The sequence below is a fragment of the Chelonia mydas genome, chromosome 6 (assembly GCF_015237465.2).
Source record: "Chelonia mydas isolate rCheMyd1 chromosome 6, rCheMyd1.pri.v2, whole genome shotgun sequence".
NCBI lineage: Eukaryota > Metazoa > Chordata > Testudines > Cheloniidae > Chelonia > Chelonia mydas.
In genome coordinates, this window is record NC_051246.2 from 19,751,554 (window position 1) to 19,775,153 (window position 23,600).

At 50.7% G+C, this 23,600-nt stretch overlaps 1 protein-coding gene across 4 annotated transcripts in view; it reads left to right on the top strand.

The window, feature by feature from the left end:
- The first annotated feature begins 490 nt into the window (after positions 1–490).
- The window catches only part of LOC102933733 (inner centromere protein), a 28,398-nt gene continuing 5,288 nt past the window's right edge, over positions 491–23,600 (top strand). The window contains exons 1-12 of one of the 4 annotated variants that reach the window (XM_037899469.2): positions 602–1,028; positions 1,857–1,967; positions 6,438–7,198; positions 11,851–11,902; positions 13,974–14,007; positions 16,166–16,262; positions 16,966–17,017; positions 18,604–18,721; positions 18,810–18,944; positions 19,272–19,283; positions 22,948–23,057; positions 23,138–23,258. In XM_037899469.2, coding sequence (XP_037755397.1) covers positions 892–1,028; positions 1,857–1,967; positions 6,438–7,198; positions 11,851–11,902; positions 13,974–14,007; positions 16,166–16,262; positions 16,966–17,017; positions 18,604–18,721; positions 18,810–18,944; positions 19,272–19,283; positions 22,948–23,057; positions 23,138–23,258 — 1,740 coding nt within the window. In that variant the 5' untranslated portion in view covers positions 602–891. Of the gene's footprint in view, positions 1,029–1,856; positions 1,968–6,437; positions 7,199–11,850; positions 11,903–13,973; positions 14,008–16,165; positions 16,263–16,965; positions 17,018–18,603; positions 18,722–18,809; positions 18,945–19,271; positions 19,284–22,947; positions 23,058–23,137; positions 23,259–23,600 lie in introns of all 4 variants that reach the window. The other 3 variants (XM_037899468.2, XM_037899470.2, XM_037899471.2) reach the window with 3 other exon arrangements.

The window sequence follows — 23,600 nt, forward strand, 5'->3', positions numbered from 1 at the left end:
TCCCCACAGGGCGGGGCAATGACACATTGCCTCAGACCACACTGGGGACAGAGGGCGCCCGCCTCCCTGCCCGGCCCTGGGGCACAGGGCTTGGCCCAGGCTGTCAGGGATCCCCAGCCCTCACGCGGGGGGGCAGGAAACAGGACCCAGCAGCTCCATCTCCCTGCTCAAAAAGAGAAGAAAAAGGACCCAGGCATCCTGCCCTAGCCCCGCCTCCCTCAGTCACGGGGGTGCAGAGCCCCAGCAGCAGAGCGCGCGCACAGGCAGGGGAAAGGGCGCCCCGTGCAGGTAGCTCCCCTCCCCCCCGCGCAGGTACCAACCGTCCCCCAGCCCGGGCTCTTCTCGGCAGCAGCTAGTGCATTCCCCGCAGAGAAGACCTCCAGACCACAGAGAGGACGGCTAGAGCGGCCTCCGTAGGGCTTTGAGGGAAACACGTTCCGCCTCAAACACCCCACAACCCTCCGCATGCGTCAAGCGATTCCTTCATTAACTGGCACGCCCTCCGCGGTCATCCGAGTCCGCGCCAATCACAAAGCGCCCTGCCCGAGCGCCATATTCATTGGCTCCCGCCTCCGTCCGTCACGGCCAAGAGAGGCGATACAGCTAGGATCCCACCCCCCTAGCCTTACCAGCGAGTTCCTCCCTGAGGCTCCGCATCGTAGACTCTAGTGGCTAGAAAGGCCTGCTTTGGTCTCTATGATGCAGGCTGCGTACGCCCCCCCACCTCGTTTGACGCTATGTGATTGGGCAGGAAGGGTGTGACGACACGCGCGTCAGCTGACAGTTAGATTTGAAAATTGAGGCGGGTAGCGGCGCGGCGCGCGCCCGGAAAAGGAAGGTTTCTGCCACGGGCCTGGCCTGGGAGAGCGCCGGCTGCGGGCGGACGGAGCCATGGAGGCGGCGTCGGGCCCCGCGCACCTACCCGCGGTCTGCAACCGCAAACTGGCCGAGTTCCTGCGGCAGGTGGACGCCATCGACATGGTCTGGCTGCGGGAGATCCGCGAGGAGGCCGCCAAGATGTTCAGCGGGTAGGAGCCGGCTGGGGGCGGGGGGATCTGGTCCAGCGCCGGGCGGGGGGTAGGAATGGTGGGGGATGGGCTCTGGTCCAGCCCTGGGCGGGTTGATCCAGAACCGGGGGTAGGAGTGTGCCGGGGGCGGGGGGTTGATCCATCACCGATTCAGGGGGAGGAATGGCCTGGAGCGGGCCGGTGGGTGGATTGGTCCAGCCCTGGCCGGGCGGGATGGGGCAGGGCACGGAAGGAGGAGTTTGGCCCGGGCCTGGCCGGGGGCCGTGGAGCGCCCCGGGGTGGTGAACACTGGCAGCGCTGTCCGCTTTCCCCGGCTGCCCAGCCTTTCCCTGCACCCCGCCAGCCAGGCAGTGGGGCTGGAGGCAGCCCCCTACTCTCCCCAAGTAGAGATCGACGAACATGTGCGGACACCCCACCGACGGATTGAGGATCCCCACCCGCCACAGAGACGGGCGCACACCCGCAGATAGAGACAGATACACAAATGCGGAGACCCTCCTCTCCCCCCCACGGATCTAGACATACAGAGACACCCCGCCCCCCCCTCCCCCCCCCGAGACGGGCAGAGAGCTCCCCTAACGGACTCCGCTACATAGCCGGTGCCTGGCGGTTGGCTCTGTGACTGGCTGGAGCCAAGCCTGTTCGTGACCTCTAGTATCCTGTTGGGCATGGACCCTGCTCCTCACCTGGCAGAGGCAAGACTTTGTGGACATCCCCTTTGTCTGTTTGCCAGCTGGAGTCCTGCCAGGACAGATGTGCCCGGGTACAAGTACCTTCTTGCCCTGGGGATGCTGATTTCTCTTCCTTGCCGTCTTGTTGTTAAAACAGCAGCTGCAGCGATGAGCCAGAGCTGATGCCAAAAACACCGTCACAGAAAAATCGTCCGAAGAGGCGACTTTCGAGCGTTCAGGATGAGAACAAAGACCCAATCCGGAAAAGGTGAGAAGGGCTGTATCTGCAGGTGTTAAAGTAGACTCTCCTGATTTGGGATATTGGAGATTGTGCATTAAAAAAATATTTGTCCCTGCTGCCTCCCTCAGCCACCCACCCATCACCTTGGCCCCCAGCGCCCCCCCGCCGGGTCCTGCTGCTTCCCCTGCCCCGCATTGCCATAAGCTCACTTCTGCAGCCTCGCACCCCAGGCTCACCCTGCTCCTTGCCCATGACATCCGGTAAGGCTGGTCATCCTGAAGCCCTGCCACCCTGGGGTGAAGCCCAGAGCAGGAGCCCCGTGGCAAGAGTGGGGAGGGAGGGGTTGAATCCCGGAGCTCGCTGACAGAGCCCTAAGGCTGAAGCCACGGGGGTGGGGGAGGGGGTGAAGCCCATCCCCAGAGTCCTGCGGCTGAAGCTGGAGGGGAAAGGGTGAAGGCCGCTCCTGGAGTCTTGCGGCTGAAGCTGAGGATGGGGGTGAGGGGAGGGAGGGTGAAACCTGCTTCTGGAGTCCCCTGGCTGAAGCTGAGGCAGTGGAGCTGAAGCCCACCCCCCCGGAGCCTCTGGCTGAATCAGGGGACGGGGGGGGAGGGGGGTGAAGCCCAGCCCTAGAGTCCTGCAGCTGAAGATGTGGTGGGGCTGAAGACCTCCCCCGAGGCCCTTGGTGATGCAGGGAGGGGCTGCTGCTTTGCCCCCTCCTCCATCTCTGGCCAGGAGACTGTCGCGGCCTCAGGAAAAACCCCTGGTGGCCACATTTGAGAAACGCTGCTCTAAAGTACAATATTGAACTGCACAGTAAATGTTCTGCGTGCACACTTATTAATATTCTCTAACTACAGCAGCCCTAAACAAACTATACATGTACTGCTAGTGTTCTGCAACATTGCAGTGCTTGTCAGACTGCTCAAGGAGCTGTGCAAAGGGCATCTAAGATTCTGTGACTTTTTCAATTACAAAAATCTCAGAATCCGTACCAAGCAGCCAGTCTTAACGATTGCATGAGAACTTGTGTGAAAACAGGATCTTGCTTCATTAATTCCCTTACTCACATTGCTCGCTACCCACCTAGAATCAGTTGTGACTACCTCAGGACAGAGCTGGAGACATGTCATGAATCTGATAGACTGTCTTACAAAATATCCATTTTTCCGATGGTTCAGCCTACATTTGACTTGCTGAAAAGCTGTGTCCACTCAGTTCTCCAAGCTGGGGTGCCTTTTACACTGCTTTGCTGTGAGAGCAATCACTCCTGGTCTGCTCTCACACAGTGTCCAGCATGTAAATTACTCCCAGTTACACTGCATGAGTGCTATAGTCAGCCAATCATGAATTACACTGCAGAGCAACACCAGCAAACTCTCCAGTCCCAGACTTTGCCCCAAAAATGTGCATCTTGCACTGTCAAGCACTCTCCTGGACAATACAAGCTCATTTTGAGTCTGTCATTTATTAATAGAAAATGATCTGCACAAGCCTTGATACCCCAAGTGGAGTTTTTCCAAACACGCAGGTTTAGATAAAACAATAAAACAAGTTTATTAACTAGAGAAACAGATTTTAAGTGGTAAGGCACAAAAGTCAGAATTGGTTACAAAACAAATAGAAAGATAAAACCGCAAGCTGATTCCTAAACTTTACCAAGCTAAATAAGATTGGAAACAAATATCGTTCTTACCACACCAGATGCTGCAGGCAATTCTCAGTTCTTTGAGTGCTTGCTCATGTCCATTCCATATTAGATGTGTGTGCTTGCCACGTGCCCTTGTTCCCTGAAGTTTTTCCCCTCAGTGATATCTGTAGGGGAGGCACACATGCCGCTGGCTCCCTCCACCCTCAGTTCCTTCTTGCCACCAGTGACGGTGCTAGAACATCTGCTGCTTAGGCTAGCTTTCTTGCTTGCTCAGTAGTTAATGAACTTTTCTTTAACAAAAAAAAGTTGTAAATAGTCACGAATAGTTTTAGAAAACCCTTAGTGTAAGATAAAAGTTAGTCCCGTGCCAGACTCCGCCAGGGGTTGGGGCATGCCCCGGTTCCCAGGCTACAAACCCCGCAATTCCTGCAGAAAACCTATGCTCCGCATAACACTTGTCTGAGGTGCCTGGGCGAGTCCCACATAACTGACAAATTTGTAAGGCCTCCAAACCTTGGACGAAGGAGTGAGACATCCGTCTCAGAGCACTCCTAATGGAGTCTGCGCTAACTCCTGCACCGGAGCAGCTAAGGTCCAATTCTGCTCCCAGCACTGTGTCATCCGTGCGGAGCGCTCCCCCCCCCCCCCCAATCCCGCACCTGTCAAGTGACAGAAGACCAGGAGAGGAAGATCTCCTATGTCTCACAAAGGCAAGGAAAAGGCGGGAGGTGAGCCAAGATCCAAGGCGGGTTGCTCCAATCCTCCTTCTGTGGGTGGGGCCCCAGCTCAGAGAGAATGGACTAGCCCTTCCTGAGCCATGCCTGCCTCACCAGACAATGATATGGGCCTCAGACAACTGGATCTCCCTACAACACCTGAGGCCCTGCAGGCAGCACAGGATATCATGGTGCTACCAGTGCCGCCCGCACCAGCAACAAGGTACCACGATCCAGGGATAAATCTGCCTTGGGACCATTCCGCAAGTCCCCATCTGTGCGGCACCGCTCCCCATCACAAGTGCCCAGATCGGTGACAGGGGCCTTGGGCAAGCCGTCGGCTACGGTGTCTCGCCCCCGTCCAGAGACAGTCATCCCGGGAGGGGGAACCACTCAGGTCCACCTGAACCCCGAGGAACGGCCGCTAGGACCACCATCAGAGGTGGCGGAGCCCACAGTACCGGCCTCATCCCCTGATGAGGTGATTTCACCCCCCCCCCCCACCCCCCCCGTTCCATAAGATGATGCTAAGGCACATCAGGGACTATTGAAACTCGTCGCCTCCAGCTTGGGGATCCCTGCTGAGGAGCTGGAGGAAACATAGGACTCCTTGTTCGACGTCCCCTGCTTTACGCACAAGCTAGGGTGGCGCTGTCCCTATATGAGGGGGAATCTAAAATTATTAATGCCTTTTGGCAGACCCCCTCATCCCTGCCCCCCTATTTCAAGAAGGGCAGAGAGAAAATACTATGTGCTGGTGAAGGGTCATGAATACTTATACACCCACTTGGCCCCAAGCTCCCTGGTAGTTGCAGCCATTAATGAACGAGAAATGCCAGGCCAGCTGGGAGCAACCTGAGGGTGGAGGGAGCCAGTGGTGCCCCTTATACTGCGGCATACGTGTGCCACTCCAGGGGGCACCAGAGCTAGTCCCCTACAGATACCACTGAGGGGAAAACTTCCGGCACCGGTGCATGTAGTGAGAACACACACCTAATATGGAATGGACATGAGCAACACATCTCAAACATCAGTTACGGAACAGGTAACTGTCTTTTCATAGTTTGCAGTTCACAGGCTGGCTTTTCTTTCAGCTTGGGACCAGACCCCTTAGTTCAGTGTTCTTCAGGTATTCATTGATGTTATCAGCAGAGAGATGTAATGTGGAGAGGAGAGGAGGCCTTCTCTTCCCTCCTCCTCCCCCCCCCCCACCCTTATACTCCAATCCTTTGTACTGGAAGAGTCTTTGCTGGGTCATGGGGTCAGGCAGTTCCATTGGGTATGTTAGCTGCCAACTATCCTTCAGGTGAATTGTACATACTTTGTACACCCCCCACGCCCCACCCTGGGCTGGTGAATGTCCAATTAAGTATGGAGTATATATGGAGGATAGGTTAATCAATGGCTATTAGCTAAGATGGGCAGGGATGGTGTCCCTAGTCTTTGGTTTGTCAGAAGCTGGGAATGGGCAACAGGGGATGGATCACTTGATGATTACCTGTTCTGTTCACTTCCTCTGAAGCACTGTGGGAAGACAGGATACTGGGCTAGATGGACCTTTGGTCTGACCCAGTATGGCTGTTCTTATGTAAGTAGGTAATGACTCTTTAACACCTTGCTGGCATGGTATCTTTGTGTCTGAGAAATTGGCTTGTGGGTGTTACCCAGAATTACAACCTATTTTAGTAACCATCATACAGCAAAATCTCATAATTTTACATGTAGTGTTGTTGAAATGTGTGCAACAGGACAGCAATGATCAGCAAATCATGAGTTTTCAAATGATACCTCAAGGTATACTTTGTACAACTTTTATCATAGTCTTGTAAAAGGGGTGCACATAGGGGTACAGACTGTCACACACGCCCACCTCTTTCTGTTAATTTGTTGCTTTTCTCTAGATCATCTCAATTTTGTCTTGTAAGTGCCCCAAACCACACATCACCACCAACACATGGATGTGTATACAACAAGATCAACTTTTCCGTAAATGCTTAGGTAGTAAAGAATAATGGAATCATCCACAGAAAGGTGCTTTTTGATAAAAAGAAAACGGTCATCTCCAATTCTAGCCTGTAAATGAAACGTTGGCTTTTATGTGGCTCCAGTTTGCTTCACTGTTTCTGTTATTAGGTTATCAAGGAGGAGTATTAAGCGAGCATCTGCTAAGCGATGTTCCAGAAGACTCCGAAGCAAAGAGGACCTGGAAATAATCAGAGCTGTGGTGGAAGAGGCCTCCCCGCCTCGAAGGGTGACAAGATCCCGGGCTGTGGTACCTGATATGCACTCTGTGGCACTTCCTGAGAAGTCAGCTGTCCAGCCAGTGGAAGGAAGGGTCCCCTTAGTAGATATCAGTGTCAATGATCGCAATAGTGCTGAGTTACATCTGAAGAGAAGTCTGCCCAAGACAGGGGCCGAGGTCTCCAAAGTCATTGTCCTGAGCTCAGATGATGACTCTCCCAAGAAAGCTGGGATGGTAGAACTGCAGCCTATGTCTGCAGTCTCTGTGCTGTTGATTCCTGAAACTACTAAGCCAAAAGGGGAAAGAGAAGGCCGGAGTGCATCTAAATTAAAAATAGCAAATACAGCCACTAGGAAAGCCACTGTAAATAGGGAGCCTGCCGCTGAGGAGATGGAAGATAACCAAGGCTCAGTAAAGGAACTTTTCCAGGATTTAAAGGATGGCACGGGGACCCCTACAGGCTCCAGATCAAGCCGTCACTCTGTTCGTCGAAGTCTGATGTGCAGATCCTCCATGAGCTGCCGTACCTCATTGGCGGAGAAGTACTCACTGGCCAGCAAAAGGGAAAGCATGATCCGGAAGTCTGTCAGCAGGACGAGGTCCAAGAGAATTGCAGCTCGTCAATCATCTCTAGCCTCCAACTGCTTGATCCGTAAGTTTCTCAGGTTTACAAGGCAATTTTGCTTTGATCCATTCCCAGGCACTCTGCCTGTTTTTTTCAGCATTGGAAAGCTATAGTATGGAATTAAGTATCAGAGGGGTAGCCGTGTTAGTCTGGATCTGTAAAAGCGGCGAAGAGTCCTGTGGCACCTTATAGACTAACAGACGTATTGGAGCATAAGCTTTCGTGGGTGAATACCCACTTCTTCGGATGCATCCGACGAAGTGGGTATTCACCCACGAAAGCTTACGCTCCAATACGTCTGTTAGTCTATAAGGTGCCACAGGACTCTTTGCCAGTATGGAGTTACCTGCTGCATCCACATTGAAGAACTATCCTTGGGCTAGATACATTTCAGTTAAATGTCAGTGTGTTTAAATTGGCTTGCTAAAAATAAGCACAAGTTCTAGAGAGACTCAGCTGAGTGTGACACTTATAGTGCAGTGTTAACTTCACAAAAGCCAGTACTTCTAGCCAGTAACTGGTCACCTAAATAGTCAGTATCCGTGTAGATCGGGGTGGGCAAAATACAGCCTGCGGGCCAGATCCGGCCAGTCTGACATTTCTGTCCAACCTGCCATGACTAAAGTTTCTGTTCGGCCTCCTCTGCCCCCTCGCGATCTGTGAGTCCGGGCCACTAAAAGTCCCACAGTGCAGCGGGGCACTCAGAAAGGTTGCCTGCCTGCTATGGCCCCAAGCTGCTCCTGGAAGCGGCCGGCTGGTGGGGCGAGGCGGCTCCATGTGCTGCCTCCTCCACCCCACCCCCAGCACTGTCCTCACAGCTCCCATTGGCTGGAAACCAGCCAATGGGAGCTGCGGGACCAGTGCTTGCGGGCGAGGGCAGCGCACAGAGACCCGCTTCCCCCCTTCCCTCAAGGGGCGCGCAGAGACCTCCCAGCAGCAGCCGGCCACAGCTGCTTCCGGGAGCGGCGTAGGGCTATGGCAGGCAGGCAGCCTGCCTGAGCCCTGCTGTGCTGCTGGGAGCCACCTGTGGTAAGCACCTCCCAGCCAGAGTCTGAACCTCGCACCCCCTCCCGCACCCCAACCCTCTGCCAAAGGTCTGAACCCCCTCCTGTACCCAAACTCCCTCCCAGACCCTGCGCTCCCTCCTACACCCCAGTCCCTAGTCTGGAGCCCCGTCCTGCACCAAACTCCCTCCCAGAGCCCACACCCCTCTCCTGCACCCCAACAATCTGCACCAGGTCAGAACCCCCTCCTGTACCCAAACTCCCTCCTAGACCCCGCACCCTTCCATTAATATAGTAGAAATGTGTGGCCCATGATGACTTACCAAAACTCGTGGAGTGACCCCCCTGCGAAATTATTGCCCACCCCTGGTGTAGATGGTGAGAGTGTGATATATGAAGCCGTAGTCCTGGAATCTGTTCCTCTTGAATCTCTTGCCATTGTAAAGTTGCAGAAAAAGCCAGTGGACATGATTCCCCTTTTTAAACTGGTGCTGCCAGTAGCTGACCAAGGGGTGGTGTGGGCTCTTATCAAGGCCTGCGCCTTTCCCTTGGAAACAAAGTAGCAATTTTTGTGACCCAGTGACTTAAACAGAAACTGGCTGGTGGTTTTGGAGCCCCCATTTTCTGGGAGGGCAAGGAGGGGCTGGGGTTTTCAAGACCTAGTATGACTAGAAATGTACTCATTTGTTTATTTATTTATAACTTGCAATGGGAACTGATGTTTGTTTGTGGGGGCATTATTGGATTTTAAAGATCCCTTTTTTGTCTTGCTGAGAAGCAAACATTGTTTTAGTGCAAGAGTTTCACTTTCTGGCTCAAACAGATCTCCCTCTGTTATGGAGCTGAGTGAAATGCAAAAAGTAAACACCAGATGAATGAGTAAGAGACTCTTGAAGTATAAACACCACAGTCTTTCCCTTGCATCTAAAGAAGGTTGGAAATAAGCTGTGTGCTGAGACTAATTGTGGAAAATAGGAAGAATAGATCTGGCAGGCTTGTCAGTTTATATCCTGTTATTTGACCATGATCAAATATTCCAGCAAGAATGCTCTGATTTAGGTGCTGACCTCCTTTTTTGATTGCATCACGGTGCCATTCTTGCCCTTTTTATAACTTCACTTCATTGTGTTTTGCATTTTTGAGTTAAAACAACTCAGTTAAGTAACTTGTTTTTTGTAGAAGGAACGAGGAGTACTTGTGGCAGCTAAGAGACTAACAAATTTATTTGAGCATAAGCTTTCGTGGGCGAAAGCCTACTTCATCAGATGCATGTAGTGGAAAATACAGCAGGAAGATAGATATAGATATATATACAGAGAACATGAAAAAATGGGGATTGCCATACCAGCTGTAACCAGTCGATTAAGGTAGGCTATTATCAGCAGGAGAAAAAAAACTGTAATTAGGCGTAACTATCTAAGGCTATAAGCTTGTTGGAGACTAAAGTCCTTACTCTTTAGTTACTGTTCTAATAAATTAGTGCTTTAAAATATGAATATTTTGACATTATTTGACAATATTAGACTGGTCAATTGACCAGTTATTTTTCAGCTGGTCAAATACCCAACCCTAAGAAAGAACATAGCTACACTAACATTCTTTCAGTTCTATTGTTCTACCTCAGGGGGTTCCCAAACTTTTTGCCATCACAACCCTATTTTAATGAAGTACTTCCTGTGGGGATCCCAGAGAGCATGGTGGATGCAGTTTTGTAGTGCAAAATGGTGTCCCTTGTGCATCATGACCTCGCATGCAACATGCGTGCGAGAACACACTGTGTGAAGCAAAATGGCGTCCTCCGCACAGGGGTCACAGCTGATGGCCCTTCGTTTGGGAGCCACTGATCTATGTTTTCTAGCTGAGGACTTCCATGACTCTTGAAGATAGATCTGTAGCACAAACAGAAGCGCTTTCACAAAGTTTAACATGCACCATTAACACAACTGCTAAATTGTTTCAATTAAACCATTTCTTTAGAATCATGCTAGAGGCTGTGGCCTTGTCTACACTGTAGTTCTCATGTGTCCTGACAATGGCTCAGCCGAATCTGGGGAATTCTGTATAAATTTCTGCAGCACAGACTCTGCCCAAAGCACTTTGTAGACAAGGAAATGGAAGCAGTGCTGACAATATTCTCAGCATGGATCCCCATGAGCCAGTTTTGAAAACAGTTTTGTCCAGTTTATGCTAGCACTTAAACCAGGGGTGGGCAAACTTTTTGGCCCGAGGGCCACATCTGGGAATAGAAATTGTATGACAGGCCATGAATGCTCACAAAGTTGGGGTTGGGGTGCGGGAGGGGTGAGGGCTCTGGTTCAGGGGGTGAGCTCCGGGTTGGAGCCAGAAATGAGGAGTTTGGGGTGCGGGAGGGGGCTTCAGGCTGGGGGGGAGGTGAGGGCTCCGGCTGGGGGTGCGGGCTCTGGGGTGAGGCTGAGGATGAGGAGTTTGGGGTGTATGAGGGGGCTCCGGGCTGGGACCGAGGGGTTTGGAAGGCGGGAGGGGGATCAGGGCTGAAACAGGGTGTTGAGGTGAGGCTCAGGGATGTGAGCTCTGAGTGGCACTTACCTCAAGTGGTTCCTAGAAGCAGCAGCATGTCCCTTTTCCGCTCCTACGCGGAGGCATGGCCAGGTGGCTCTGCATGCTGCCCCATCCGCAGGCACTGCCCCTGCAGCTCCCGTTGGCTGCGGTTCCTGGCCAATGGGAGCTGTGGGGGTGGCACTTGGGGTGGGAGCAGCTTGCAGAGCGGAGCCCCCTGGCTACCCCCTTGCTTGGGAGCTGGAGAGGGGCCATGCCGCTGCTTCTGGGAGCTGCGTGAAGCGGGCTCTGACCCTGCACCCTGGTTGGAGTGCCGGGCAAGCCCCAGACCCCACTCCCCAGCGGCTGCTTGAGGGCCAGATTAAAATGGCTTGTGGGCCGGATTGGGCCCGCAGCCTGTAGTTTGCCCACCCCTGACTTAAACAGTTGTCATCAATTGGAATCCATTGCTGACAATTTGGCCTTCAGTAGAGTAAACCGTGAGTAAGCCTCTTGCAGGGGTTAATGCTCTTAATGCATCTGTAAAATGGCTTAAAAATCCATTAGGTTGGACAGGGCCTTCCACAATGAATGGAAGAGTCCAAATCTAAACAGTTTGACATAAATACACAATGTGGGCATGGGAGGTTGGTAGCAGCTAGATCTTGCTTTGCTGAGCCAATCTATCTTCATGTACATTGCTTGTACTATTCTAGAGAGAGAACTGCACTGTGGGAATCTGATTCAGATATATAACTGTCAGCAAGTATTGAATGCTCATCACAGTGCTTCACAAACACAACAAAAATAAATACATCAGTTGCTGGGGAGCACAAAAGTTTTTGTTCAGTAGTTTACTCATAGACCTATGTATAAATCAGGCTGTTGTCTTGATTGAGGAGAGTCTGCTATTTAAATCTGAGTGATATCAGGAGTGTATCCATTTCTGGGGCAATAAGGGAAGGCAGTCTCGTATTTTCAGAATTAGTTCAGCCCATTTGTAAAGCAATTTGTCTTGTAGCAGGAACCTTCTCAAAATACCCTTGCCTGATAGATGTGCAGGTCCCAGGTTCTGAGCTTGATTGACAGGGATTTGTTTATTAATCTTTGCTGGGATTCGTTTATTTACATTTTGGTTTTCACCCTCTTTTTTTCCCTCAGGTCACAGCTCTGTGGAGAGCCTTATGGATGAAGAAAAAACCGTCAAAGTCAGGTAAGGCTACTCATGCAAGATTTCTCCATTCCTCAAATATTCTTGAGGCCTATCCAGCTGTCCAGACGACATCCTGAGGAGCTGCTCAAGTGGCCAGAGCAACTACAGAACCAGGGTTTTCTCTCAAGTTTGAGCTTGTAGAGTCTAGTGTAAACAGTTAAGCTACCCGATATTAAATCTAAATTTTAATGTAGTGGATTTCTTACCATTTCATCATATTTTGTTGCCTTCTGTTTTGGCCAATGTTGCAAACCCATGTAAGAAATTAGGGTTGACAAGATGTTCCCCTTGCTCCACAATGTTCCTTGGTTTCAGATGGGCTTGAAAAGTGCCTTTTAGGCATTGGAGAAAGGCATTTGGCTAAAGGCTGTGATGTTTGTAAAGCCTTCTCTAAAAGGGCCCAAAAGAACTATAACACTCTGCTCCAGAGCCTGCTCCTCCAAGAGGTTCTGGGGGATCCTGTTCTGAAAGGGAGCCTCAACACAGGGAGGGTGATCTCTAAGCCTGTGTTAGAGCTGAAGCCTGATGAAGAATCCCAGGCTAAAAGGGTTCATTCTCTAGCAAAGGTGCTCCATAAGGAACTAATAAAATGGGTTCTGCCAGCTAAAGTCCCAGAGTCTGACCGCAGCTGAGAAAAGCAGCTCTCAGTTACAGGAGGGTGGGTGGCAAGAAAGGTGCCCTGACAAAGGATCCCCCTATTGCATTTGGCTTCTGTGGATTTTAGGATCCCAAGAAGGATAGGGGACTCCTCAGATTCAGGCCAGTCAGATCAGCCCTCTGCATCAGGGCACCTGTCTGGCTAAAATGCTAGGATTCCTCACCCTGTGGAGGCTGTAGAGTAGGGGTAATCAATAGGTGGACTGCGGGCCAAATCCAGACTGCCAGATGCTTTTGAACGGACCGTGAAATCTTTTTATTCACTTATTATTATTATTATTTATTTTATTATCATCATTGTTTTTGTATTTTCTCTGGAATCTGGACCTTGGCTATGCCTTGACCAAGGAATTTGGACCTTGACAAAAATAATTGATTATCCCTACTCTAGAGGAAGAAATATCTGATTCTCCAGAGCAGTGGTTCTCAACAGGGGGTCCGCGAGTCCATTCAGGAGGGCCACGGAGTCCCACGGCTGAAACCCAATGCCCCAAGCCCCAGCACTGAAGCCGGGAGTGGCACGGGGCTGAAGCCGACAAACCTCCTCCTCCCCCGCCCCCCTGCTAAGCCAGGAGCAGCCGGGGGCGGAAGCTGGGAGCCCCAGTGCCCCCCTTCCCAAAGTTGGGAGCCACACTGGGAGCCGTAGCACCCCCCCATACACAAGCCCTAGCTACCCCCTGCTTGCACCCTGAGCTACTCCCCTGCCTGCACACAGCCCCTAGGTATCCCTCCGTATCCCCTCCCTGCACCCTGAGCTACCCCTTCACTTCACACAGCCCCTAGCTACCCCCCTCTGCACCCTGAGTGGTTTTCAAACTTTTTGAACTGAGTCCCCCCTTTGAGTTATATTTTTTGGTTGTGTCCCCCCACAGCCCAGACAGGCTCCTGAGTGAGTCAGGGGGTGGAGATGGCGCTCCCTCCCTGGACCTCGCTGTGCAGAGCTGGCTCAAGCCGTGCCTGCTCTTGACCCACCCCACCCCCAAGTAAAACTATGCCTATGCCCAAGGGTCCCAGCCCTCAGTTGTCCGTCCGTCTGTCTGCCCCCGCCCCCCCCACAGGGCCCTGGTGTTTTTATAGCATATTGAGAGGGGCTTCAGCAACAAAAAGGTTGAGAACCCCTGCTCCAGAACATTGAGTAACTCCTTCATTTGTGCTCTTACCTGGTTCTTTCTTCCAGAGTTTGGGAAAGGAAAGATTTCTGTAGTCATTTATTCTTAAAAGCAATGTCTGTTTGTAGTGGAGTTATTGTACAGAATGCACATGATGGGTGAAGGGTGCAAAATAAATGCATTGAATTTCACTGTTGGAGGATACCTTTCTTCAGTGGTTATCCTGGCATAAAATGTATTATTGCCCGCAGACAGCTCTGAGCTGATACTGTTTTTGCCACTAAGCATCTAACTCTTTCTTCCAGGTCTGAGCTGGAATCTACCATCCCCTGTAAGGAGGTAAGATCCGGGTTGGGCTGATGCAGCGTAAATAGTGGGGGAGAGCTATGAAAAAATATTTTTTGTCCAACACCTCCTTAGTTCAACTTGTCCTGGGCAAGTTGATGGCATCACTGTTCCAGAGCACAGCAAGGATTTGGGGTGGGGGGGGGAGATATATTTTGGCTCCTGTTTCCTGGTTCAGTTTTATTTGCTGATGGTGATCAGAAACTTGGTGGGAAAACAAATGACTTTTCATGGTAGCGGAAAGGGTTTTGACTGAACTGTTGTTCTCTCTATACACTGTTACTAAATTGGGAACTTAAACTGAATGCAACTTTGAGAACTTTCCTGTTGACCTTTAAATAATATTTAGGTCTAATGGAATGGCCTGTCCATTTCTGTATATTAGAGAACTACTGAATATTGTAACTACCATGTTTTTATTGAAACCACCCCCTCACTGATTTGTGCTCCCTTCAGTTGGTCTCATGAGGAAAAGCCCCAAGATGGTGTGAGCACTTGTTTCAGAATCACTTGCTTTTTCCGCAGCAGTCCTCAATTCGTTAAATCCCTGGCCCAGCACCAGCTCTTCTCTCAGGGTAGAATCCTGTGATTCACCCCATTTTTAGACTGGATCATGGGGTCACAGCATCCCTATTTACCAGCAGTGTTTGGCGCCTGTCAGAGACTTCCCTTTGGGGCTGTGTGATCAGCTTGAAAATGTAGTTACTCTCAACAGCCTCTCCAAAGCAAAGTATTTTTCTCCAATTGCCATAGGGATCATATTGCCATAGGAATCATAAGGGTTAAAACAACAACAACAAAATCCTACAGGCATATTGTCTTACCTAAAGCCTGAGGGAAATGCTAACTGTTAGGGAAGTCTGACTTCTCTCTCATGCCCCTACTCTTCTGAGGACCAGGTTAGTCTGTTTCTCTGCAGACCCTGACTCCCTGGGACACTTCCCAGAGCTATCCAGGGTTGTGAGGCACCTCACTACCACCTCTGCTTAGTTTAGTCTGAGGAAGTCTCATCTGTGCCTGCTGTGGATCGGTTCCCTGAAACAAGCAGCCTCTGGCAGCATAAGGACTATCTTCCAGGGCTCACTCTCTATGTACAGGTTTGCTATAGGCACATAATAATCCCAGACTCCTCCAAGCAGTCCCTTATCCACTGGATGCTCGCAGAATTACCAGGCCAACTCAATTCCCTGCTTTTAGCAGGCTGCTCCCAGCTCTACCTAGCTGGAGTCTTGTTCCCTGGTGTCTCAAACTCTCCTGCAGGAGCCTGCTAACACTCTGCAGTTTCCTTGCTGGCTCTTTATAGATACCAGCTGTCCTCTGTCAGGCTCCATTGTGAGCCTGTTAATGAGGCACAGGTGGACTGACCCAGTTCCCTCTTAAAGGGCCCAGTCCACTCTATGACACACACTCATGTAGCAGACAGCAAGATATTAATCAAATAGAGGCACACATCATATTAATAAAATAGAGATCTCCTATGTTCCTCCAACCTTTTAGCATGCAATTAGGTGTCTGAAGTAACAGGCACACAGTCACCAAGTGCAATGTTGATCTGCCATTGCCTGGGAAAAAAGGCTGCAACCAGCACAATTATTCAGCCTTGACTGTGTAGGTCATTGGTTCTCAAACTTTTGTACTGGTGACCCCTTTCACATAGCAAGCCTCTGAGTGCGACCCCCCCCTTATAAATGAAAAACACTTCTAAATATATTTAACACCATTATAAATGCAGGAGGCAAAGCAGGGTTTGGAGTGAAGGCTGACAGCTCGCGACCCCCCCATGTAATAACCTCACAACCTCCGAGGGGTCCCGACCCCCAGTTTGAGAACCCCTGGTCTAGGTTGTCAAATGGTCTGTGTTCAGCCAGCTCAATATGAGCAAAAAAAATCCCTGCATATTGTGGCCACTCTTGTGTTCTATGCGAATAGCTGCTATTTACTTCTGTGCTATAGCGTGCTGCAGCTTGTTACTCAGGTGGGGCTTTCTCTCTCTTACAGTTGCAGGGTGAGACTTCACTCAAAGGGTCTGTACCTGTTGTATTCCCAGTGCTTTGCCTTGTGCCAGCAGGACACAGAGTACTTTAAAATACTGATTTGAGTTTTTATTTTTCTCTGTGGGCATCACATTGAAATCCCGTTACCTTTTCTGCAGGGTCCCCAAGGCCCCAGGATGTCCCTTCGTTCTAGGAATGCCAAGACAGCCGTTGGCAACCTTGTCCAGGCAGAGCAGCAGGAGGGGAGCGGTACAGGTAACTCTCTTCCCTTCAGGAAAGGGCAAGACTCTGCTTTAAGAGTTAGTTAATTTATCTCACATTCTATTGACCAGATTCCTTGTGCAAGAAACTGGTCTGATCTCAAACCGGGGGTAGTCAGAAACATTTTTCACACTGCAATAACAATAATGATGATAAGTAAATAAAAAGAGGTTGTGGTCCGTTCAAAAGTGTCTGGTGGTCCAGTTTTGGCCCACAGTCTGCCAACTGACTATCCCTGTCTCAAACCAAGTGACATTTGGCTGTGCTGGACTCTTGTTACCGTTTTTCCTTCAGAAAATGTGGTAAATGTGCTCTCCCATTAGACAGTGGGAAGACTGTTATATCTAACATGGGTAGGGATGGAGGATCTGAAACCTCTTATGGTCTGATGCAGGCTGCTATCTCAGTGGGTCTACATGCAGAAGGCCAGAGCATAGTGTGTACCACAGACAACGTTCATGCGCTGTTTCCTACAGAGTTTCATAAAGATAACACTTTGTATTGGTCAGAGTGCTGAGGTTTGGAGGTGGCTAAGTCACTTTCTGCCGTAAGCAGGAAGATTCAGTTCATGGCAACAGCAGAAGAGGCTCCCAGTAATGTTCCGAGGGGGCTGAGCTGCTAGGCCTGGTGACTCTGGCTTTGGACTCTCCTGAAGGGAACCTTTTAGACAGAACTAACTGTAAGTCTTTCTCTGCAGAGAGCCAGTCCGATAAGAGCGATGAGGCACAGGAACAACCCCAGAGTGTCAGGTACATTCTCATCAGAGGGAAGGGGAAATAGTCTGGGTGGCTGGACTGATTTAATTCAACATTATATGGCTTCAATGAAAGCTTGTCTGTCTCTCTGAAGAAGGGTTTTAACCCACATCTCCTAGCACAGTGTTATAATACCTAATTAGCTAGGTATTTGCTTTGCTTTCTGGAGGAAGGGCCCTTGACTGATTTTCTTCTCCTCTTCCCCCCCCCCCCCCCCAAAAAAAAAAAAAAAAAAAAAACCTGGATCAGGAGGCCTGGAGACAGAGCCCCCAAAACTATATAAAGAGTCAGCCTGGTCTGACTCGGACAGACTCACCCTGGAACACAGAACTGACAAACTTTTCTGGACAGACCTACCCAGATCCCATGTGGGTGATGGGTAATTTAGCATGCATAAAAACTGTTAATTTCATTGTTTTCTGTCTAATGCTTTTATCTCAAGGGTCGGCAAACTTTTTGACCTGAGCGCCACATCGGGAAATAGAAATTGTAGTGCGCGCCATGGATGCTCACAAAATTGGGGTTGGGGTGCGGGAGGGGTGAGGGCTCTGGGGTGGGGCTGGGGATGAGGAGTTTAGAGTGTAGGAGGGTGCTTTGGGCTGGGACTGAGGGGATCGGAGAGCAGGAGGGGGATCAGGGCTAGGGCAGGGGTGCAGGTTCCGGCTGGGGGTGTGGGGCTGGGGGTGAGAGGTTTGGGTTGCAGGAGGGTGCTCCGGGCTGGGATCAAGGTGTTAGGAGAGCGGGAGGGGGATCAGGGCTGGGGCATGGGGTTCGGGTGTGGGGAGAGGCTCAGGGGTGCAGGCTCCGAGCAGCGCTTACCTCAAGCGGCTCCCGGAAGCAGTGGCATATCCCTTCTCCAGCTCCTACACGGAGGCTCGGCCAGGCGGCTCTGCATGCTGCCCCATCTGCAGGCACTGCCCCTGCAGCTCCCATTGGAGCGCATAGGAGCTGGAGCAGGGCCATGCTGCGGCTTCCAGGAGCCGCATGGAGCGGCTTCCAACCTGGCACCCTGGCTGGAGCGCCAGAGCGGGGCCAAGCTGCGTTGTGCGGCCCCAACTCTTCACCCAGGCTGGAGCGCCGAAGCGGGTCTGAGGCGCGTGGTGCGGCCCCCAACCCGGTGCCCTGGCTGGAGCGCTAGAGCAGGTCAATGCCAGACCCCACTCCCCAGCTGGAGCTCTCAGTCCGGCTTAAAATGTAGTTTGCCCACCCCTGTTTTATCCTAATAAACGTTTTATGCTTTGGGAAAGCTGTCTGGTCGCTGATTAACTGTGTCATTATTCCTGAGAGAGAACTGTAAGTGCTAAATTAAATTCAGACCTGGTGGGATAAACATAGTGGATTGCAAGGGAACTGCAGCCCTAAAAGTCTGATCTGGAGGAAGAGACATGCATGTTCCCTTCCCGAGAGAGGAGCTGACTAGAGATCTGAGTCCTCAAGGGGGTGCTCTTGAGACCACAAAGGAGACTGAGGTGCAGTTAACCCTGGAACTGTGACAGTGTGAATCATGAGTGCTGCTAGGATCAGGAGAAGAATTTCCTCTGTTGGGTCGCTGTGTAATAGATATGTATTAACTCTTGCAGGAGAAAGCCAAGTTACAAGAAAGCCGTGGATGAGCTGTATGATGGGCAGCAAGCAGAGGAAGGCGGGCTCTCCCCTCCAAGAAAAAAGACTCCCTCACCACTCTGTCCAGCCAGCAAAGTGAGGCAGAGTCCCAGCCCCAGCATACTTCCTCTAGGACTCTTCCCTTCTCCTTCAGCTACCTGTACTCTCTGTGCTCTCTTCACAGGTTGTGCGTCCATTTAAGACCTTTTTACACACTGTGCAGAAGAACCAGCTGCTGATGACCCCAGGTTCGGTGGGGCAAAGTAGTAAAAAGAAATCCTTCCTCAAACACAACACTCCCCTCCGAACCGATCCCAAGGTAAAGCCCTTTCCCTCTGCTACTGGGATGGGAGGGAGAGAGCCAGACTGGCTGCAAAGGCCTGGGTGGGTCTCAATGAAGTGTGGTAACTGTAACCAGCTACTGGCAAGGATGGGACTAGGGTCCTTCTTCTGCAGGCTGCTCCATGCAAATGGATAGTTGCATCCATGTGGTGCCACTTACTGCGCCACCGCCTCCCAAGTCAATGGCATTCGGGAGGCAGACCCCTGTAGCCACCTAGATGAGCCAAGAAGGTCTGGTTCTCGGTTTATGTGGTGATTTCCAAAGGGAGTAACTGTTGTTTTTCCCCATGTTCTGTTTACACAGGGTGAATTTGTCGTAAGTAATGACTTTCCTTAATCATAGACTGGGCTTATAGTGCACTTCTCACATCACTAACGGGCAGTGGGTGCTTTTTAATTTGCTCACTACCTGCACACAGTCGTAATATTTTTGCTTTACAATAGTGAGAAGAGAGGTCAGCATTCAATGGGCAGCAGGAGCCAGCCAAAGTGATAGTTGTTTAGAACATCAGTAAAGTACAAAGGGATCAGGTTCACGGAAATGCCCAGTAGAGGCAAGCGTGCCATGGATGCATGCCTCTTGCTTATGCTCACTAATACACGGTGCCTTTAAAATAAACATGAGATCTGCTTGGGATGGTCTCTTGTTCCATTGTCTAAAACTTAACTGAAAGTACGAAAATCTAAATTGTATGAAATCAGGTCTTGCTTCCAGAAACGTAGACCACTGACTCCTGTCTGTCATCTACAGCCCGTTTCCAGTAACAGATAGCAGAGCTGCTAGTGCGTTGCTGGGAATCTTTGGGCCTACACCAGTTAATAGGTTCTGCTGTACTCTGAAGGTGGACTTCTCTTCTCCACACAAGCAGTGAAGGATTTAATCTTCCTGGTGTACTGCTGATGACTCACACAAGCTTACTCTACAGATGGTGGTGCCACCTGATGTTTTGAATAAAAAACTAGAATGATATAAAATTAACATGGCACACACTAAATGGATTAAAAGCTGGCTGACTGGTAGGTCTCAAAATGTAATTACAAATGTGCAATCATCATTGAGCGGTTGTATATCCAGTGGGATCCTGCAGAGATCTGTTCTTGACCCTATGGTAGTTATCATTTTCTTTCAGGACACTGATAAAAAAAACACAAAATCATCACTAATAAAGTTTGTAGCTGACCCAAAAATTGGGGGAGTGATAAATAATGAAGAGGACAGATCGATGATATAGAGTGATCTGGATTGCTTGGCAAACTGGGGGCAGGCAAACAACAGAACCATAGAAACAAAGGATTGGAAGGGACTTAGATAGGTTATCTAGTCCAGTCCCCTACACTGAGGCAGGATTAAGTATTTTCTGACCATCCCTGACAGGTGTTTGTCTAACTTGTTCATTATTGGAAGTATTTAACTAGATTCCACAACTTCCCTAGGTAACTTGTTCCAGTGCTTAACTACCCTTCAGTTAGGAAGTTTTTCCTAATGTCTAGCCTGAAACTCCCTTGCTGCAATTTAAGCCCATTGTTTCTTGTCCTGGCCTCAGTAGTTAGGGAGAAAAATTTATCACTCAGTATTTATCAAACAATATACATCTAGGAACAGAAAATATAGGTTAGACTTGCAGGGTTGGGGGATTCTGTCCTGAAAAGCGCAGTGGCTCTGAAAAAGATTTGGGGGTTACGACTGATAATCTGCTGAACATGAGCTCCGAGTGTGATACTGGCCAAAAGGGTTAATGCAATCCTTGGATGCATGAAAGGGACTCTTGAGTAGGAGAATACAGATTATTTTACCTTTGTATTTGGCACTTGTGCGACCACTGCTGGAATACTGTCCGGTTCCGGCAAAAGATAAATTGGAGAGGGTTCAGAGAAGAGCCATGACAGTGATTTATAATCTATTTAACTTAACAAAGAGAAGGTTAAAGGGTGGCTTGATTACAGTCTAGAAGTACCTCTATGGGGTACTAATATTTAATAATGGGTTCGCCTATCTAACAGAGAAAGGTAGAACATGATCCAATGGCTTGAAATCGAAGATACGCAAATTCAGACAGGAAGTAAGGTGTAAACTTTTAACAGTGAGGGTAACTAACCATTGGAACCATTTACCATAGGTTATGGTGGATTGCCCATTTTTCCGATGCAGGAATTATTTTTGGGAAGTTGCCTGGCCTGTGTTATACAGGAAGTCAGACTTGTGATCACAATAGTCCCTTCTGGGAATCTGACTCACCTGCTTGGTGAATGCTTTGTCATCTCTGCATGGGTTATGGCACTTTGTGCTTCACTCCATTCACAGCCAAAGGTGATGCAGGATTCCACAAGTCTAAACAGTGCCCCCACAGGGCAGGTTGCCTGTCCAGAGTCCTCCCTTTATCAGATGGTCTGTTTTGGCACAATATAGGTTTTTGTTTGGTTAAGATAAGGGGTGGAGGGGGCCAGAGGAGTTATGTAAGCATCCTGGGATGGACTGTGACATTAATACAATGAGAAGAGACTTGTGGAAGTAGTGGCCAGAGCTGTCCCTTGAGTAGGGCGAATCAGGGCAACCAGCCTGGGCCCCATGCTTTGATAAAATCGGACTGCCCCGATATTTAGCCCTTTGTCCCGCATCCCAACCGATATATGATTGGGATGTCATTTTTCCTGATATTAAGGTGAGGAGGTGAGTGGGGTGGGGAGGCAAGCGGCAGGTGAGAGGGGCTTGAGGCGGTGGGCGGACGGTGAGGAGGAGAGTGTGGGGGGGGTGATTGGGCCGGACAGGCGGTGAGGAGACTTGCAGGGAGGCGAGGAGGCAGGTGGGTGGGTGGACAGCGAGGAGGGGGCGGGTGGCAAGGAGACTAGCGGGGTGGCAAGCAGGCGGGAGGGGGATGAGGAGGCAGGTGGGCGGGCGGATGGTGAAGAGGCTTAGCGGGGAGGTGAGCAGCGGGCAGGCAGGGGCACGCCGGACGGACGGCGAGGAGACAGGTAGGCGGGAGGGGGGGTGTGTGAGGAGGTGAGCGGTGGGCGGGCACGCTGGTGAGGAGACTAGCGGGGAGGCTGATTTGTCCCAGGCCCCACACCCCGCCTAGGGACGGCCTTGCTAGTGGCCTCCATTTCCCTCATCCTGGCAGTTGCTTTGGTTTCATGGGCTCTTATTTGGAATCTAACATTACAGTACTGGGAAGGATCAATTTTCCAAGCTTACACCCTCAATTCTACTCTCCTCCATCTTCTTCCCTGCAGTGGGGCCAACCCACTGACCTAGTGCGCTGCCCTGGCAGTCTGGGACTGATGGGTTGGCTGGTTCTCTTGCCCTCCAGACTAGCAGCACGTTCAGCATGGGTCACGTGGGATGTGTGCGAGGGGAACTGAGTGCTCTGCGTTGATTTATTCAGTTGGTGTAGGGGGCTCACTGCTGTAATTGGGAGTCTATTCTAGTCTGCCTCAGCAGGAAGCATGGAGGCCACAATTTGAACCTTTGGGTGGAAAGTAGGAGCAATGGGGGATCTTGAGGTGTAATGTGAGCAGAGGATTACCTAGGACATCTCATTTGTGCCCTTGTCTCGTGCTGAAGTCTAGCCCTGACACTGGCTAGTGATAGTTGAACTTCTGTAGTGAATGCAGCACAGAAATCACGGACGGTGCTGCTTGCTCAAATGCACCCTATGCAGTAACATACTGATCTTGGGGTAATGCTTCTGACACACAAGAACTGCCCCACAGGTCCTCTCCTGCTCCTAGAAAATGGGGTGGCTGAATTAGCACTGCTGCTTTGTCTTTTCCCATTGCAGCTACTTCTACAGGTTATTAGGGCTGGGCTGGCCACCTCGCTGAGCCACTGTGGTACTGGGGCCCTTTGTGCCCCCTTCCAGGGAGGTTTGTATCGGCTGTGATTGCAACTGCAAGTTCCCTGGTTTGTCGTTTCTGGCCATCCAGACTGCGCCAGAAACGAGCCCCAGCAGCTGGGTATAATCTGGGCTTCCCACCCATTGCAGGAGAAGGAGCGGCAGCGGCTGGAGAGCCTGAGGAAGAAACAGGAGGCCGAGCAACAGAGAAAACAAAAACTGGAGGAGGAAAAGAGACAGCGCCTAGAGGAGATGAAACTGTGAGTAGCTTTCCCTCCAGCTGCTCCATCTCTGGCTCATCTCAGAATTGCTTCTCACTGGCTCTCTGCGTATCCTTCAGGAAACGAGAAGCGCGCCTGCGCAAGGTGCTGCAGGCTCGGGAGCGGGTGGAGCAGCTAGAGGAGGAGAAGAAAAGGCGGATTGAGCAGAAACTTGCACAGTTTGATGAGAAGAGTGAGAAGGTAAGAGGGCCCAATCTGACCATGGAGCCTCTTGGGACAATGGTTTTCTTATGGGAGTGGGTAGGGTGGAGCGGTCCCCTCACTTTGGGTCATGACCTCTCTTGTATAGGGGCAAAGGGGACTGACGTTGCTAAGACCCAGGGAACCAATGGGGAAATCTTTCATTAAAGGTCTGACTTGAACCTTGGGGCTAAGGGGGTTTGAGTTGCTGCTGTGTTTTGGGATTATAGCTAATTCTGATAGGTGTCTCTGTTGGCTGGAATGATGAGGGAGAACGTGGAGGGAGGTGCATTTAGGTCAGCAGAGACTCCATTGTCAGTTAGTACCCAGTCTGGTTAATAG